Source organism: Electrona antarctica, assembly GCF_951216825.1.
Source record: "Electrona antarctica genome assembly, chromosome: 12".
Classification (NCBI taxonomy): domain Eukaryota; kingdom Metazoa; phylum Chordata; class Actinopteri; order Myctophiformes; family Myctophidae; genus Electrona; species Electrona antarctica.
Genome location: NC_136793.1, coordinates 6,578,485 through 6,596,565, shown reverse-complemented (window position 1 = coordinate 6,596,565; position 18,081 = coordinate 6,578,485). Strand labels below are relative to the sequence as shown.

At 42.7% G+C, this 18,081-nt stretch overlaps 2 protein-coding genes across 3 annotated transcripts in view; one reads left to right on the top strand and one right to left on the bottom strand.

Annotated features, from left to right (window-relative positions):
• The window catches only part of LOC306934538 (uncharacterized protein), a 44,093-nt gene extending 35,813 nt beyond the window's left edge, over positions 1-8,280 (bottom strand). Inside the window, exons 1-7 of one of the 2 annotated variants that reach the window (XM_079517142.1) lie at positions 8,015-8,280; positions 5,015-5,140; positions 4,172-4,342; positions 3,844-3,957; positions 2,937-3,086; positions 2,014-2,112; positions 1,253-1,393 (exon numbers count right to left, since the gene is read on the bottom strand). In XM_079517142.1, coding sequence (XP_079373268.1) covers positions 1,253-1,393; positions 2,014-2,112; positions 2,937-3,086; positions 3,844-3,957; positions 4,172-4,342; positions 5,015-5,140; positions 8,015-8,257 — 1,044 coding nt within the window. In that variant the 5' untranslated portion in view covers positions 8,258-8,280. The remainder of the gene's footprint in view (positions 1-1,252; positions 1,394-2,013; positions 2,113-2,936; positions 3,087-3,843; positions 3,958-4,171; positions 4,343-5,014; positions 5,141-8,014) is intronic. The other variant, XM_079517143.1, reaches the window with a different exon arrangement.
• A 4,321-nt stretch (positions 8,281-12,601) lies between these two features.
• gpr135 (G protein-coupled receptor 135) lies at positions 12,602-13,846 on the top strand (the record flags this gene model as incomplete). The annotated part of the gene is made up of 1 exon (XM_079516016.1): positions 12,602-13,846. The coding sequence occupies one exon, from the start codon at positions 12,602-12,604 to the stop codon at positions 13,844-13,846; it is 1,245 nt and encodes a 414-aa protein (XP_079372142.1).
• Between the last annotated feature and the right edge of the window lie 4,235 nt (positions 13,847-18,081).

The following is an 18,081-nucleotide window of genomic DNA, read 5'->3' as shown; positions in this document are numbered from 1 at the left end:
TAGTGGCCACTCCTACCCCACAAGGCACCGCCGCCCCCTAGTGGCCACTCCTACCCCACAAGGCACCGCCGCCCCCCTAGTGGCCACTCCTACCCCACAAGGCACCGCCGCCCCCTAGTGGCCACTCCTACCCCACAAGGCACCGCCGCCCCCTAGTGACCACTCCTACCCCACAAGGCACCGCCGCCCCCCTAGTGACCACTCCTACCCCACAAGGCACTGCCGCCCCCTAGTGGCCACTCCTACCCCACAAGGCACCGCCGCCCCCTAGTGGCCACTCCTACCCCACATGGCACCGTCGCCCCCTAGTGACCACTCCTACCCCACAAGGCACCGCCGCCCCCCTGGTGACCACTCCTACCCCACAAGGCACTGCCGCCCCCTAGTGGCCACTCCTACCCCACAAGGCACCGCCGCCCCCTAGTGGCCACTCCTACCCCACAAGGCAAAGAGATGATTTTGAATTACCCTATAGAGCGTCGCAGTCCCGCCCCCTTCCTCATAGACATTTCAGAAAGTATTTATTTAAAGACGTTTACGCAGCGGACAAAGCCAACTCGAGTCGTGACAAATCATGACAACAAACACAATTTTTTGGGCCGAACAAATAATTGTTTTGTTGTTTTTCTTCTTTGTAATTATTTGTTTGGTCCAAAATATTGTTTGTGTTGTCATGAGTTGTCACGACTCGAGTTGGCTTTGTCCGCGGTGTAACCGTCTTTAAATAAATACTTTCTGAAATGTCTATGGGAAAAATGCATTGGGATTAATTTCCTGGTCCATGGTAGGGGGCGGGACTGCGACGCCTAGATGCTTCACTTAAGTCCTCATCATCCTTGCCAATATTCAAGAAACCTCTAAAGAAATATCTTATTTTTTCCTCTCTGTAGATTACATGATTTACTTTGATGCGTTTATATTTTCTTTTGTGTTTTTTTGTGTTGTAATGTTTATTTCCCCTTTTTGTGCAGTCTCTGTGTTTTTATTTCTTTATTCCATACAGGAAAGGATTCCAAATAAGCCAGCTGGCTTCTTCCTTTCCTTGCATTGTATTTTTGTTTTTTGATATGTATTTATTATATTTTTTATACTATGTGCTAAATAAATAAACCTAAAAACATTATGTCATACGATGACAGCTCAATTGACCCTGCAGGATTAATAATTAAAGGTCCACCTACACTATGTTCACCCATCTTTTTATTATTTCACGTCACCACTTAACCTTTGGATCCATTGAGACGAAACTAACCTTAACTGTCTGAGATGAAAAGACAACAGGAACTGATGTCTTCTTTGGCTTTTCAAATGCAGAGGCTGCTGACGATGTCAAGACAGGCTTAGGGAGTTCAGCGACCGCCAGAGTCTCTCTTGCACCACCAAGCAAATAACGCTGCAATGTGGACAGGAAACAGGGCACTTGGACAAAATGGTGAAAATGGTAAATGGTGCATTTATATAGCAGCTTTATCCAAGGCGCTTTACATAGATTGTGCATTACATTCACCCATTCACACACACATTCATACACCGATGGCAGCTGAAACCATGCAAGGCACCAACCAGCAGGAGCAATTAGGGGTTCAGAGTCTTGCTCAAGGACACTTCGACACTAACTCTGGGGGAGTCCGGGTTCGAACTGGCAACCTTGTGGTTACCATCCAGCCACTCTACTCCTGAGCCACCGCCGCCCCTGCAAAGGCTCGAATAACGCCATACATTTTAATTTAGATAGTTTTTCTCAATTCACTTTAAATTTCTCAACTGTGCCATCAAAAAAGTTTAAACAAACATCTAAATGTGTAATATTTAAGAAATATAAATAGGCATAGCAGCCCTTGATTGTCCTTGCACAAACTAAAGAACCACATGCACATTTGCACTTCAACTAAAAAGCCTAAAGTTCTGGTTTGAAGCGTTGAGCTAAGATTGATAAATGTGCCAAATAAACATAGAGAAACCGTGACGCTGTCGTTTAGATCACATTCGTTAACATCAAGACCAGAAACTAACCTTGACTTTTCCTGAGGAGAACAGGCAAAACACAGGGGTTGAAGTCACTGTGGGTGGTCTTAGGGATGTTTCTGTAGATCCATCTGACCATGTACCATGCTAGAAGTGAAAGGTGTTCAGCAAAAAGGGAGATATTGCGTGACCCATTAACACATTATAAAACATGCATCAAATACAGACAATCATCTGGCCAAACAACAATCGAACTTGCCAAAAAAAAACTAAGGAAGGGTTGGCGCTGTATCCTTCCACAGCTGTATCAAATTCACACATTTGAAGGTTTTTATTGCTGGTCCGTTGACTATCATTGTGCACGTTCACGATGACACGTGAACGCTGTTTCATACGTGAACGCACGTGAACGCGTGCAATGATAGTCAACGGCAGCGCGTTCATGTGTTTGGGCCCAATCCATCCCAGAATGCACTCTGTTCCTACCCGGAAGGAGGAGTGAAATCGCCTCATGCGCTTTAGAGCAACTTAATGCAAGTGGATGGGAGGAGAACTCGGGTGCCGTCTCTATTCATATATACTCTAAGCTTCCCACCCACAACCACGGGCCAATTGTGTTCGCATAGACGCCCGTCCGACAAATACACTGCAGTGGATTCGAACCCACAAACTTTTTCTATACATTATTAAACACTATTTTTATTCAAGACCGTCTGCCCAAAATGACACTCGTGGCAAAATGACGTAGGCAACGGAAATGCACCGGCAATGCTAGGACCTCACAGCATTCCGTTTGGAGCGATACAGTAGGTTCCGAAACGATGTAATGTCGCCACAGAGGCATCGCCAAAAAGATTACATTTGATCTTAGCTACACTGGATGACTTTAAAGAACGGTTACAAAAATAGAATTTGGCTGCAATTAGCAAGTCTGTTGTTGGGGTATGAAATGAATTCTATGAAATACTTACGCTTTCAGAATGTTTAGGCTTTATGTCTGCAGGAGGAGCAACCAGGGGTGTTTGACACATGGAGAATGTTGACATGTCTGACCAGGATGTAGTTACTGTAGTCGCAGTCATGGTGACAGTACTAGTGACAGCAAGTCTGCCAACTGCATGCTGCAAAGTGGAAAGGGAGAAAAGTAGAGCAAGGTTCTCCTAATCTGACAACAATCACAACTTTTGGAGAAAGTAACCCGATCCCTTGAGAGAGAGAGACAGAGAGATAGAGAGCAATAATCGTATTGTATTCCTTGCCGATAATTGTATCGATACAGAGGCTACCATATCGATACTGCAGGAAATGCTGTGACGTGGCTTGAAAAAAAACAACAACATCAGCATCGGTTTCTGCCCGACAGTTACGATATATTATGATTACATATTTTGCATTTATCCACCAAAACACATTTATTTGTATTTGTATGGGTGTGGCTTCAGTTCAGGTGGATCACCACCCATCAGGCAAATCAGGCATACTCAATGAACTGGTGGACGTGTCCACATAAAAACAACATTTTAACAAATACTGTAAAGAAATTGGGGAAAAAAATGAAAAAAAAAATCTTCCTCATAATATAAATAACAATACCTGATGATCATGTTTAAAAATCACGGCACTCCATCTTTAAAATGTAATAAATATTTAAAATATATTTGTGAAAACATCGGCAATCGGTAGTCTACGACTAGAGTAAATTTAGGAGGACATCTGGTCATTATTCGAAATCAACGCGTATCACGATACATATCATATCGTGGCCTCTGTATCGTGATACGTATCGATCGTGAGTTTGTAGGCAACTAGCGGTTCGGGAGAGAGAGAGAGAGAGAGATCATTTTACTAATATATAAATTATGAGTTGAGTAACCTAACCTTAACTGTCCCAAGTGAAAAGTCAACAGGGACTGATGTCTTTGCTGGTGCTTTGGACGTGGAGGAAGGCTTAGGGACATCAGTCTGTGTTTCTCTTAGCTGGCTAATAGCACACTGCAATAAAGACAAGAGGAGAGGGTAGGAAGAAGGAGAGAGGCCAGGTTTATTTGACTAATGAACAAATAAATAAAAACAGTGCCTTAGACATTTACCCATGGATTATTACATTGTAATAATGTCATGATGTCACTCGTCTTTTCAATCCTACCCTTTTTAAAATGTCATGTCACTCAACTGTGGAGCCACTTAATAATAATCTAAAACTAACCTTAACTGTCTGAGGTGAAAAGGTAACAGGAACTGATGTCTTCTTCGTCAGTGCAGGCTTTGGGACTTCGGTCTGCGTACGGGCGGATGTCACTAGTGGCGGTGTAAAAGTGGAGGCAGGTGTAGGGACATCTGTCTGTGGGTGTTTTGCACTTAACCAGCTAACAGCACTCTGCAGTGTAGACGAGAGGGAGAGGGAGAGGGAAAGAGAGAAGCCACGATTATCGGACTAATAACATTAAAAATAGTAAAGAGCGATTGAGACATATCGGTACTTATTTGACCCATGGACCACCACTTGATGAGATTTAGCCTCTAAAACTCAAAACTAAAGAATATTTTGTTGTCACTGGATAAGATTTTGTCTACAATTCCATGCTTTTGGCAAACGTTTATCAAAATAGCAATTCTTCTACATTCTCTAATAGCGTAAAATGAAACCAAATGGACCCGTACAGGTTAATTTGGTTTAATGTAATGCTCTCAAGAGTTAAAAATCACATCTGTGTGAAGTGAGAGACGCTAATATATTAAAATCGAACTCATGTTGCTATGATTAGGTGATGTAAAACAAACGGTGTCAAAACAAACATTAAATTCTCTTTATTGTTAATGGCATTTAATGTTATGTGTTAGGGGACAAGACGACAGTACATTTCCCCTTCATTGTCAATGCCGTTTTTTAAAACAAACATTGAACTAAAAACAAACATTAAACCTGCATATAGGAGGGGCCATTTGGTTAGAAACTCTCCATCATTTAGCTGGGGACCACCTGGAACCCCCTCAAGGACCACTGGTGGTCCCCGGACCACAGGTTGAAAGCCACTGATCTTAAACTAACCTTAACTGACTGAGGTGAAAAGGCAACAGGAACCGATGTCTTCGTTGACGCAGGAAATGCAGAGGTCCCTGGCGATGTCACGGCAGGCTTCGGGACTTCGGTCCGCCTTGCTCCAAGCAGACAATACTATGTGGACAGGACAGGAGAACGCAGGGTCAAGGGCACGGATCAAATAACTCTAAATTGTGTTATTGTTTTTCTCAATGAATTTACTATTCGCTAAACTACTGATTGTGGTTTGAAAACAGTAACCACCAGACAACTGGCCTAGACTTTCAGGGGTTGAAATGTTGTGCATTTCCCATGTGCATTTCCCATTAGTTAGTTAGTTAGTCCATTTAAAAAAATACTTTTTGAAATGTCTATGGGGAAAAATGCATGGGGAATTATTTCCTGGGCCTGTCGCCGTCATGAAAGGGGGGCGGGACTGCGATGCTCTATATGGGAATGCCCATATTTGGAGATCCCTGATGTCATCAGTATTGGCCAGCAACTCTACATCTGACCTCAAACCCTTAGATCTTCTATATATGGAGCTGACCTGTTCTGTTGATCCTTCCCCATCCATCCTTCCTCTTCGATGTCTCCCTTTTGACTGATACCTGTCCATTCAAACTCTAGACGGGCCTGCCCCAGTAATTAGCCAGCTGGAGTTCTCAACAGGCCAGACAATTAAGGCCCGGCCCTACCTGGGCCCTCATCAAACCCTGTACACTCAAGACACTGACTGTCCCCGCTGCCACCCTTAGGTCTCCATATATGGAGCTGACCTGTTCTGACATTCCATATGTTGATCTGACCTCATCAAACCCTGTGCTCTCAAGACACGCTCCATATATGGCCAGTACAGAATTCATTCCATATGTTGATCTGCCCTCCCATGCCAAAGCGCCAGCGCTCGCCCAGCAGTCTGCTGTCACCCAGGTGTGCACGCGACCTTCGAGGTCTCGCTTCTCGGCCTCAGGCATTTTACTGGATTAGACATGACCTGATGAAGTATGAAGACCTAGAACAAATCTCCCACCGGATCAAAAACCGCTAGAAGGCGTGCTCTACTCAGGGGGTTGTAGTAGTTTCAATAGCTGGGTCGGCCTTCCTCAGCGTTTCAAACCACCCCATTCGACCCGTGTCTGCATTCAATCGGCGAAATCATCCGTTATCAGCACCTTTCAATGAGCTCAGTATGGCCATACTGGCATACTCACTGTTTCAGTATGTCATTATCACCTATTGTCATTATCAGCGAGGCGCTAGCCGAGCGAGTCGCTGTGCCGAGCGTTGCGACGGCCACCAGACCCGACTCAGCGCCGTCCGAGTTACGTCCCGATAGGCAGCGAATAGTATAATATACTATTCTAGTAGCCCCTAGTTTCCATGTGCCGACAATAGTTGGAAATGACACGTCCACCAGGGGGAAACCTTGACCAGGCATGTTCAGCCAAGGGTGAGTATGCCAGTATGGCCATACTGAGCTCATTGAAAGGTGCTGATAACAGATGATTTCGCCGATTGAATGGAGAGATAACGGTCGAATCCACTGTTCAAACTGAGGAAGGGCGACATGCCGAAACGCGTCCGTTTCTCTAGATAGACCGCTGCTGTGTTTGTTGCTGCAAATAAAAAGTTCATAAGAAACTTGTACTCAAGACAGTGTAGATATTCCTTTCTCTATATGTATTCCCCTCCCCTCCCCCACCCACCCCTCTTTTTGAGGGGCGCTATGTCCAGCTTTGTCTGTTTGTGTGAACACAAACACAGTGATTTGATTGGCTGATGATCACCCCATAGCGATAATTTGATTGGCTGAGCAAAGTACATATAGGGGATAAAAAAGTGAGGGCATTAAAGTGAAGACGCCAAAGGTGATAGGCCGGAATGACATTTGTGATGATTTTATTGGCTGAGCACGGAATGTGATGTTATTGTAAGTCGCTTTGGATAAAAGCGTCTGCTAAATTACTGTAATGTAATGTAATGTTATGATGCGCCCCTCACTTCACACAAGTGTGATTTTTTTTTTGCTGTGTATATGATGGTTTATTTTGTTGTATAGAAGTGTATATTTGTAATATGTCTTTTAAATGTTCTGATGAATTGAAAATGGTGGACCCTGATTTCAACAAGTCTCGGTGACATTTTTTCTGGTTATGTTTTTGTATTTTGACCTGTACTTTCGGTTGAACGGTCTGTAGACATTCTACAAACTGTTAATACAATGATCAACCAACCAACCAACCAATCAATCAATCAAGACCTAACACTACATAAACAAATCATGTGTCAAACAGAACAGACAGTCTGGCCACAATATACACTCCACTCTAGCTCTGGTCCATAGCTCGAATGTGTTAAATGCAACGCATTAGAGCAGGGGTGGGCAACTGACGTCCCGGGGGCCACATTCGGCCCCCACCTTCACTTAACGTGGCCCGCATGTTAATATCAGAATACTGATATAGTATTGATTTCAGCTGTTACAATTCGAAACCTGCTTTAATTACTTCATGACTAGTATTAAATGACTAGTACTTAATGACTAGTATTAAAATGTTAGTCTTTTTGTGTCCAATGTAGTTATGTTAACAGTTCATAAAGTTAACATAACTATAACTAAATGCATTTGAAATTCAATAAAATGGTTACTTTTCAGGATTCCCAATTCAAATATAGCAAAAAATAGCTGATCTACTAGCTCAAAACATTAATATGCACTGTGGCCCTCTGGAGTGAGTGGAAATATATTGGCCCTTGCCATTGTCAAAGTTGCCCACCCCTGCATTAGAGCTTTGATTGATTGATTGAAATATGTATTAACAGTTTGCAGAATTACAGTACATTTCAAGCACAAACTCAATACAAAGACTGTTAACTGTGAGTGGACGACCCAATAAAGCATTACACTTGTTTACAAGAGGGTCCACCATGTTCAATTCATCAAAGCTATGGACCAGGGATAACTAACTCCACTCCACAACAAGCTGAGAGTGACAGTAAACTAACCCCCGCATGATCTGTTGCCTCTGTTTTTAACTGTGGCAGGAGGACAACAACACGTTTTTTGGAGCAGGAAGGTTCCTCCTCGTCCGCCGCATCGTCCTCGACTTTCACAGCACATCGTTTCCGTCTCTCGGTGTTCTCCACGGTGGTTTCTGCCGCGGGTCTCGCCGGCGTATCTTCCATGTTGCTTTTAACCAACTGGTACACTCGCCTGCCTGGGTTTATGTGTTTCCGGAAGGAATACATTTGAACACCCTTCCTGCTTCCGGTCTGAATACAGCTTCCTGTTCTCCACTTGTGTCCGAAACATGATCTTTTGATCCGAAATCACACGATACTTACACATCAGTGTGTTATTTCGCAAGACAAATACGCAATTATTGTGTGATTAATTTCGGACAAACTCACGCAGGATAGGATCAAATAAATAGGTCCAAATTGCAAAACAAACAAAACCCACACTGACTATTAGGAAAGAGCCTCATCTGGTGGCCAACAGAAGTACTACACATACATGTTAGTATTTCATCACAATGAAATGAAATGAAATGAAATCTATATTTACCCAGGGTATCTGGGCTAAGCTCAAGAACTTGTTTCCAGCCAGGCCCTGCTCATAGAACACATTTCATCGTAGTGGTTGATGCCTTGTTCAAGGGCATTTCAGCGGTGGTAATTTTAACGTGTCGGACGGCTGATTCGAACTGGGAACCTTCCGGTATCTAGACCGCGCCGCTATCCGTTCGGCCACCGCTGCCACGGTGGCCAATGCTATCTACTACTTTTTTGTACCTGTCATAATACTATTATTTCACATGCTAATTTATTTGTATAATATCCTACTCAATAGATGTTATGGCATAGCAAAGAGCTCAGCTCTTTTATGAATTATGAAGGCCAGTCAGGCGAACAGATCTCAAAGTCCAGTCTAATCATCAAGTGTCTTTTGCTGAATATTCTTCTTCTTCTTCTTCTTCTTCTTCTTCTTCTTCTTCTTCGTCTTCTTCTTCTTATTATTATTATTATTATTATTATTATTATTATTATTATTATTATTAAATTGCATGTTCTGCAGCATTATTTCCAGGTGGAGTATAAAGAGACATGGTATAAAGAGACATGGAGTGTTGTGATCATTTTAAATCTAGACTGTCAATTTTCGAAAGATTTTCTCGGGTACAAAACATATCTGTCACAAAATATTCTGGGTTCCGCAATCATCATAATTCGGTGGTTCTTGATGTGAAAAATAAATGTTTACGAAATCAACACTGGGGGGGTTCAAGCTCCCCCCTCCCCCTTAAAAGTCCGGGTGGTCTGGAGGAGAAGGCGTGGTCTTCATCATATTCATACAGATGGAGAGAAGATGGAAAATACAAAGACTATAATATCATAGACTAATATTGTTGAAGTGAAGCGTCTGCCTCTTATTGTAAACACATGCTGCCTGCGGGGGAAATATAAGAGAACAGAACCGACTTGAGCAGCATCGCTGCTGCTGCAGAAGAATTAACGGTACGGCATTATTTCATTTTCTCCTGTTTTCTGCTTATTTTGACGGATTTGCAAATTGTTATTATTTTTTTGCAGACGGATTCCTGTGTCGACCCTTTGATCCTGAATCGGATTGGCAATGGATGATGACGACTGCGCTATTGAGCTATGGAATTGATAAGGAGCATTTCTATCAACAAATGGTGAAAACATAACACGGGTTATAGCACTGTTTGTTATTGACTTTGCAATATAGCTTGCCATGCATGGTTCACACTTGACAGTCATGTTTCAGGGCTATGCTTGGTGTATTATATATGAATTAATTCAATGGCCGTTGCAGACGTATGTGTTTATATAGTATAGAATAGATGTGCTGGAATACACATAAGTGGGCCTATACACTGTCGATAATAGTGCGATAATATTATAGCTACACTGAACAGTGGTATTTACGTGGCAAAAACGTTTGTCCAACAAAGTAAAATGGATAAAATGCAATCCAAAAAACATTCTACCATCTAGCATACTTGATGGTAGAATGATGATGGAATGCAATGCAATTACAGAAAACTGTTTCTTCTTCTTCATTCTAATTCTTCTTCTTCCGTAGTCTTCATTTTAGCCTATTACATATTTTCTTTCTTTTTTTGTACAAATCTATAACAGGCATGACATACTGCAGACAGTAGACAATACAAAACAATACAATACAAACACAAACAACAAAGTTATTTAACAATACAATATCAGAGCCAGGGGATTATAGGCTACTAACAGAAAACATTAAAGAGTGAACACAAAGCAACAGTTCTCGGCTTTCTTATTTTTATTTGTTTTAGTTATAGGCCTACATTGTTTTAATTACTGCTTGGCCTCAATCTCAAATACAATGAAATAATTGGTATGGCATGACTACATTTGGTTTATGTATATGAAAGTGAGATAGAATAATGATCAAATTAATTATGTATACTCCTATTACTATTATTACTGAAGCCAAACAGCACATTTTGCCAATAAAGACAGAAGTCAGAGTCAGTATTATCAACAATATACCGAGATACATCCTTTCAAAACGTGTTATTATAATTATTATAATTAATATTATTATATTCATAGTGAGCAGCCCCGGCCTTACACTGATCATGTGCTATAGGCCTATATGTGTATTTGAAGTGCAGCATCTATGAGTATGATGTGCTCTGCTCGTCCACCAGTCAACTGGTCAAACTGTGGGGGGGGGGGGAGTTCCAGACCCACAGGAACGCACCCAGGGTGCCTGCCCGATTCCGGCGAGCCGCCCCGCGTCTGAAACGGTTGAGAAATGACAGTTACCGTGTGGGGGTCCCTCTACTGTACCCTGTACTGTACTGTACTGTACTGTACTGTACTGTACTGTACTGTACTGTACTGTACTGTACTGTACTGTACTGTACTGGCACACCCGAAATCACCATATATACAGTTAATATGTGCGTGTGTGTGTTAGGTTGTGCTTACTTAACTTGTGCACATGGTGAAAAACAACCATGCTGTTTTCGTGCTCAGACGCACCCAGCCAGCCACCCACACACATAGCTCCGTAAGGGAGTGGTTGCACCACTCAAAAAAATAGGCCTAATAATAATTGTATATAGGCCTACACAGTGCATTCAGAACTGAGCAGAACTTTTAGATGTCATCTAGGGGTCCCGGACCACCTGTTGAAATGATCCGGTGCTGCATTCTTAACCGTTTCTTTTTAGCTTTCAATAATACAGTGCATTTTTTTCTGACATTGACATGATGTCAGATCAAATGATCTCATACATTCTGTTACGTTTATTGAATATATGGATAAATCATAAGAAAACATCTCCAAAAAAATATGTTTGTGGAAAAAGTTTATTGTAAACTGTGACCGATGTTGACTGTGGACACTGACATGTAACCCTGATGGTCCTTTACAAGGGATGGACTTCCTCCCGTCTTTCTTGGTCCCCCATTAATGGATTCCCCTGGAAGCGAGGCCCAGACGGGCAGCAGTTCCGGGAACTACACCGCCGAGACATCTGCTGCAAACTTCATAAAGGAACTAGGCATTTCAAGGTAATTCCGTATTATTTATAACCAACAAACCAACCACATTTCTTCTCCTTCCCTTTCTCACTTCCCACTTCATTACCACTGCCAGGAGTGTGTGTGTGTGTGTGTGTGTGTGTGTGTGTGTGTGTGTGTGTGTGTGTGTGTGTGTGCGCGCGCGCGCGCGCGCGTGCGTGCGTGCGTGCGTGCGTGCATGTTATGGAGCAGAACTAGCCAACATTGCAGATCAACAGTCCCTCCGGGCCATGGCATGAGACCAACAGTCCCTCCGGGCCATGGCATAAATGCCCCTCCAGGCTATGTCAATAATATAATAGGCAGATTGTCTATCTATAGCCTATTACTGCATATTACCTTTTGGCACTAATAATAATAATGTAAAATAGTCCTGTTCCCTCCGTGATCTTTAGCCCCTGAAAGTGGGGCTCTAAGGATAGCAATGTCGGTCGATTCAAACCATAGTAGAATAGTATAGTCTCTAGTTAGTGGCTGTTTTAAACTTTCCGAAATAGCACCAAAGTATAAACTATTGTCAAACATTTGTCGAGTTTGGTCATGTGTTTTCACATGAAGAGTTGTACTCTCTGACTAGCGCCTCACCAATATTCCTACCTGCTTTTAGTTTTTCAGTGCTTATGGAATAATACTAACAGACAATAAAAAGTAAGCCCTGGGTGACATGTCACAGGAAATCTAAAAGTACAGTATTGAGTAGTAAACAGTGTGGTCATTGTGCAGAAATGATCCTTTCTCTAAATTGTATCCCTCAACCAAATCAAACCATTGTATGTATTGTTATAAGTAGTGATGGCTTCGCAGTTCACACTTATGTCTCATGACCTGGTGATCAGCAGTTGTATAATAATTGCCATATTTGGAGTAATGCAGAATAATTGCACTAATAATTCGTACTATGCATAAAATACACTTCTTTTTTGACCTTTTTTTCTTTGTTTTGTTCCTAGGGTGGTTTCTATAGCGACCAGCTTAACGACCACAACCACAGAGGCCATGGTGATTGGAAACTTAACGGGGTTCAGAGAAGGCGAACAAATCCACCAGTCCTACCGTCCTTCTGCGAAGAGGAACTCTGTCCTACATGGCGTCACGGTGGCAGCTCAGGCGATTGTCCTCCTCTCCATCTTCCTCCTGTCGAGCCTCGGCAACTCGGCGGTCGTCATCGTCATCATCAAACACAGACAGCTGAGAACGGTGACCAACGCCTTCATCATGTCGCTGTCCCTGTCGGACTTCCTCTCCGCCGTCCTGTGTCTGCCTTTCTCCTTCCTCATGCTCTTCAGTAAAGACGGCATTTGGATGTTTGGCGAGCGTTTCTGCGTCGCCAATGGGTTCTTCAACATGTGTTTTGGCATCATCTCCACCCTGACCATGACCCTCATCTCCTTCGACAGATACTATGCCATAGTAAGGCAGCCGCAGGCCAAAATCGGGCGCCAGAGAGCTGTTCAGTTACTGGCAGCCGTTTGGTTAACTGCTGTCATTTTCTCTTTGCCTTGGTATCTGTTGGTCCGAAGCCCCAAAGAGGTCCACAAGCAGGGTTTCTACCACTGTATGTATGTGTTTCACTCCGGGATGTCCCGCATGGGCACTGCGTACAGTATCTCTCTCATAGCCATATGTTATCTGTTACCTTTCTCCCTCATGTGCTTCTGTCATTATAACATCTGTAAGACAGTTCGTCTTTCTGAAATCCGCGTGCGCCCTGTGACCACGTATGCCTACCTGCTACGATTCTACAGTGAAATGCGAACGGCCACCACTGTACTGATTATGATTGTGTTCATCATCTTGTGCTGGGGGCCATATTGTTTAATGGGGTTAGTCACAGCGATGGGGAACTACACGTTCAACCCCACGATGGACGCGGTGGCCATCTGGCTCGCCTGGGCCAACGGGGCGATCAACCCTTTAATCTACGCCCTGAGGAACCCCAATATATCCATGTTGCTGGGACGCAGTCGGGAGGAGGGCTATCGGACGAGGAACGTCGGCGCCTACTTATCCAATCAAACCCAGAACCGGGAGACTCGGCCAAACCGAACGGACCGAATCATGGACCGTTACATAAGTCGAGTCGGAGTGAACAACAGCCAGCTGTCGAGTCCTGGAAATGGAGGGGAAGTGGCGATGTGGGCCTGTAAAAACCCTGCCGTGTTCTTCTGTCGAGAGGCTCAGCCTGACACGGCCACTGAGCCCACCTCTCCGAAGGTCAAGACGGTCGACACGTGCTTGTGACAGTCTTTTTGAAGTTTGGATCCACAAATCCAATCCTGATCAGGGATAGTGGATTTCATAGGAGGGAATAAAATGATGTGCCAATTATTATTTGCCTATAACTACTTGAACCCTATAGCTCTTAATCACAATGGGTGAACGTTCGATGAAAATGGAACTGCATCTACAAGCTCACAACGCGTCATGTTGTGGGCCATGGACAGACCCCTAGTCCAAGCCAGTGGTTCCCAAACTTTGTCATGTCAATGACCCCCAAATTGACACTAATTATACCGCGGACCCCCATTTGAAAAGATATGCCAGGGACCCCCATAAGAGAATATTTTTACGACTCTAGCAGAGATTCTTAACCCATTTCATTTCAAGGACCCCCATGTTTGACATGCATTAGTCTACGGACCCCCATTTAATGGCATTTCTTTCTCTGAGACCCCCAATTTAGATTGTAAAATCAATGTTAATTTAACTCTGAGAGTGTACATAACGGGTCCGTTTGGTTCCATTTCTACACTCTCAGAGTTACAAACCCATAAGGGTCCATTTGGTTCCAAACTATCATTTAGCTGGGGACCCCCTGGAACTCCCTCAGGGGCCGCTGGGGGTCCCCGGACCCCACTTTGGGAACCACTGGTCTAGGGTATCTAGGATTTAAATGGTCAACTCTCACTTCCCCTGATCTGAGCAGAGACAAACCACAACGAAACAGATTTTTTTTTTTTTTTGTAAAGTATGACAAGATTAAGATATCTCTTTAATAATCTGTTTATGTATAAATGTGTACAGTATGCATATCATATGTTTGGGACCAGACTGACTAATATGTCATTTTGCATTCCGGGAATCCTAAACGATTATGTTGGACAAACTTTATACTAAAATCAATGTGAAATGTATTATGATGACAGTATGCTTATAAAAAGTAAAACACTTTTTATGGGTTTTTTTTGTTAGTCTCCATTGTACATATTCTCGGTGTCCCATCACATGAAACATAGAGACTTCAAATGTTGCACACTGTCGTAAATATTAATATATCAAATAAGGGCCTCATGTCATGAGATATGGTCTCTGTAAAGGCAACCGAATAACAAAAAGATGCCAGTGAGGGATATGGTGTGAATGAAGCTCTTTCCAACGCTGTTGACAGTAAATCAGATCTTGTTGTGTGCATTTGAAGGGTTTTATTTTGATTGCAGGATATCATAACAGAAACCGGGTACTTAACTGTAACTTAAACAATAAACTGGTGTTGCAAAATAAACCAAAAAATAACTCATAACAACTGAAAAACAAACAAAACACGCACGGTTGAAAAACTGTGTGGCTTCCCTGTGGCGTTTCCCAAATTCCCTCCTGCTGTGCACCTGTGACACCTACAAATAGGCTGTGCCTGTGATTGGCTGAACCCACCTATGCCCACGTTGTCATAGCAACTTCACAATAAGTTAACCACAGTATAAAATCATCAAATTGGCTACAACAGTCTCCGTTGGCCACATGGGGGCACTAAACTCCCACAATGTTTATCCTGTTTACACCATGAGGAATCTGCACACCAGGCCCTTTCCCAATTCCTTTTTTAACCCTACCCCTCAGCCCTTGGCCCTACCCCTTATCCCTTGCCCCTTCCCCTTGTCCCTTCATAATGAGTGTCAAGGGGTAGGGGGATAAATCATCACCCTAGGAATTGGAACGTCCCTAAATATTGAACGTCCCTTGTAGATATTGACAACCTGTTCTCAGAAAATAGCTGATCTGCAAGCTCACTACAGGCCAGTGGTCCCCAAACCCTTTCATGTCAAGGACCCCCCAATTTGACAATAATTAGCCCGCAGACCCCCATTTGAAGAGATATGCCAGGGACCCCATAGATTTTTACGAATCTAAGGCTCTTTCCCAATTCATTTTTTAACCCTACCCCTCAGCCCTTGGCCCTAGCCCTTATCCCTTGCCCCTTCCCCTTGTCCCTTCATAATGAGTGTCAAGGGGTAGGGGGATAAATCCTCACCCTAGGAATTGGAACGTCCCTAAATATTGAACGTCCCTTGTAGATATTGATATACAACCTGTTCTCAGAAAATAGCTGATCTGCAAGCTCACTACAGGCCAGTGGTCCCCAAACCCTTTCATGTCAAGGACCCCCCAATTTGACAATAATTAGCCCGCAGACCCCCATTTGAAGAGATATGCCAGGGACCCCATAGATTTTTACGAATCTAGCAGTGTCACGGACCGCCAGTGTGACATGCATTAGTCCATGGACCCCCATTTGATGGCATTTCTGTCTCTGGGACCCCCAATTTATATTGTGCATGAAATCAATGTCAATTAACTCTGAGAGTGTACAAATGGACCCTTATGGGTCCATTTGGTTCCAAACTATCATTTAGCTGGGGACCCCCTGGAACTCTCTCAAGGACCCCTGGGGGTCCCTATAACCCACTTTGGAAACCACTTTCCATAAGCTGTAGATCGGCTATTTTGGGAGAAGAGATGGAACGTAAACATTGCTGTGGTTATGATGAAATAAATATATTGTAATTTTGTCTCATCTTGGTAGCCCACCAGAATGTAATTCAGCTAGATATAGCTCATTCTGACACCTGCTCAACAGGTGTACCTGATTCATTGATTATTGTATTAACAGTTTGTATAGAATGGATATACAGGGTTAGAAAAAAGAAAAACAATTTACAGTATAGAAAGAAGGGGCTGTGGTCACTGTGTTCATTGTTTTTAATATCATTAAGAACAGTCATTTTCTATCATGTCCTATGACAAGTCGTAGTATGCTACATATGATATGAATGACAATGTTTCAAATTCAACAACATTTAGGACAATGAAAATGCCATCGTGATTCATCTCCATCTAATGTACAGGCTTGTACAGCAGCTTGCAGTCTGTTCCATAGCTGGTTTGCCTGGGGAAAAAACAACACCATTGCTAATTAGTTATGTAACTTTTGCAACTTGTGGGGATTAGCATAACATTGGTCATGATAAAACCATACCAGCTATCACTGCACCGAGTAGCCGTTATGCAGCGACAGCGTTATGTAGGTACAGTAGGCTATTTCACGGCTTTTATAAGAGCTCCAAAACTGCAGAATGTTGACATATCGTGGTCTGGGGGGTCGGACTTATGCCTGCTCGTTAAGGTAACAAGACAACTCACCCCTAAAGCCACTTTTGGTGAGTTGTCCAGACAACTCACCCCTAAACGTGAAGACATCTCACCCCTGCTTTTTTAGGGGTGAGATGTCTTCACTTTCCGGGGTGAGATGTCTTCACTTTTGGCCACTTTCGGGGTGAGATGTCTTCACGTTTAGGGGTGAGTTGTCAGGACAACTCACCGGGGTGAGATGTCTCGTATTCTTTGAGCTATACTTTACTGAATATTTCACAAGAATATAACAAGAGTTAAATGTACGGTCAAATGTAATGTAGTTTATTTAAATATAGAAACTACAGGCTACAGATGTAAATATATTTATGACACAGTAAAATGTTGAATTCGCCTTTAAGTATGTCACGGTCAAATGCATAATAAACCTTACAAATACAAACATTATTGTTTGTATGTAGGCTACCCAGTAGCCTACCCATATGATTAGATGAATGTGCAACTCACAGTCAAGCCCCTAGTCAGGGACCTCTATGGAACGATGATTGATATTGCTTGTAACTTTATAATTTTTATCAGACATAATAATGCTATATAGTTGTTTAAAAAGTGACATAGTACTGCTTTAACCCATTTAGACCTGACTTCGAAATAAAAAAAAGTCTTCTGAAAGAATATATTCAAAGATTTGTGCTGCATTTTCACGATTTTTTCAAAAATAGCATACCTACAAGCTCGTAGCGCGCCACTCGCTATGAGCTTGTAGATCTGCTATTTTTCAATAGCTTAAAGTATAACATAATGCTTAGTTAAAACACCAAAAGGGGTTCCCATCCAGAATGGGTTTAACTGTTACACCCCTCTAACAATGCTTAAAAAAATGTGTACAATCTATCAATTATGCAAGAATGTAAACATGAGATAGTCAGACTGCAGCACTGAAGCAAATTGATATAGCACAGAGGCCATTAAAACCCACTTCTGTCTCATTCTGTCTCCTAAAACTCAGACTTTCTGCAGCATCTAACTAAATAAAGCTGTCTTCTTCTCTGCTCTCAATGTCAGAATGACTTATAGAGTTACAATGTGTAACTTTGTGTATGTGGAAA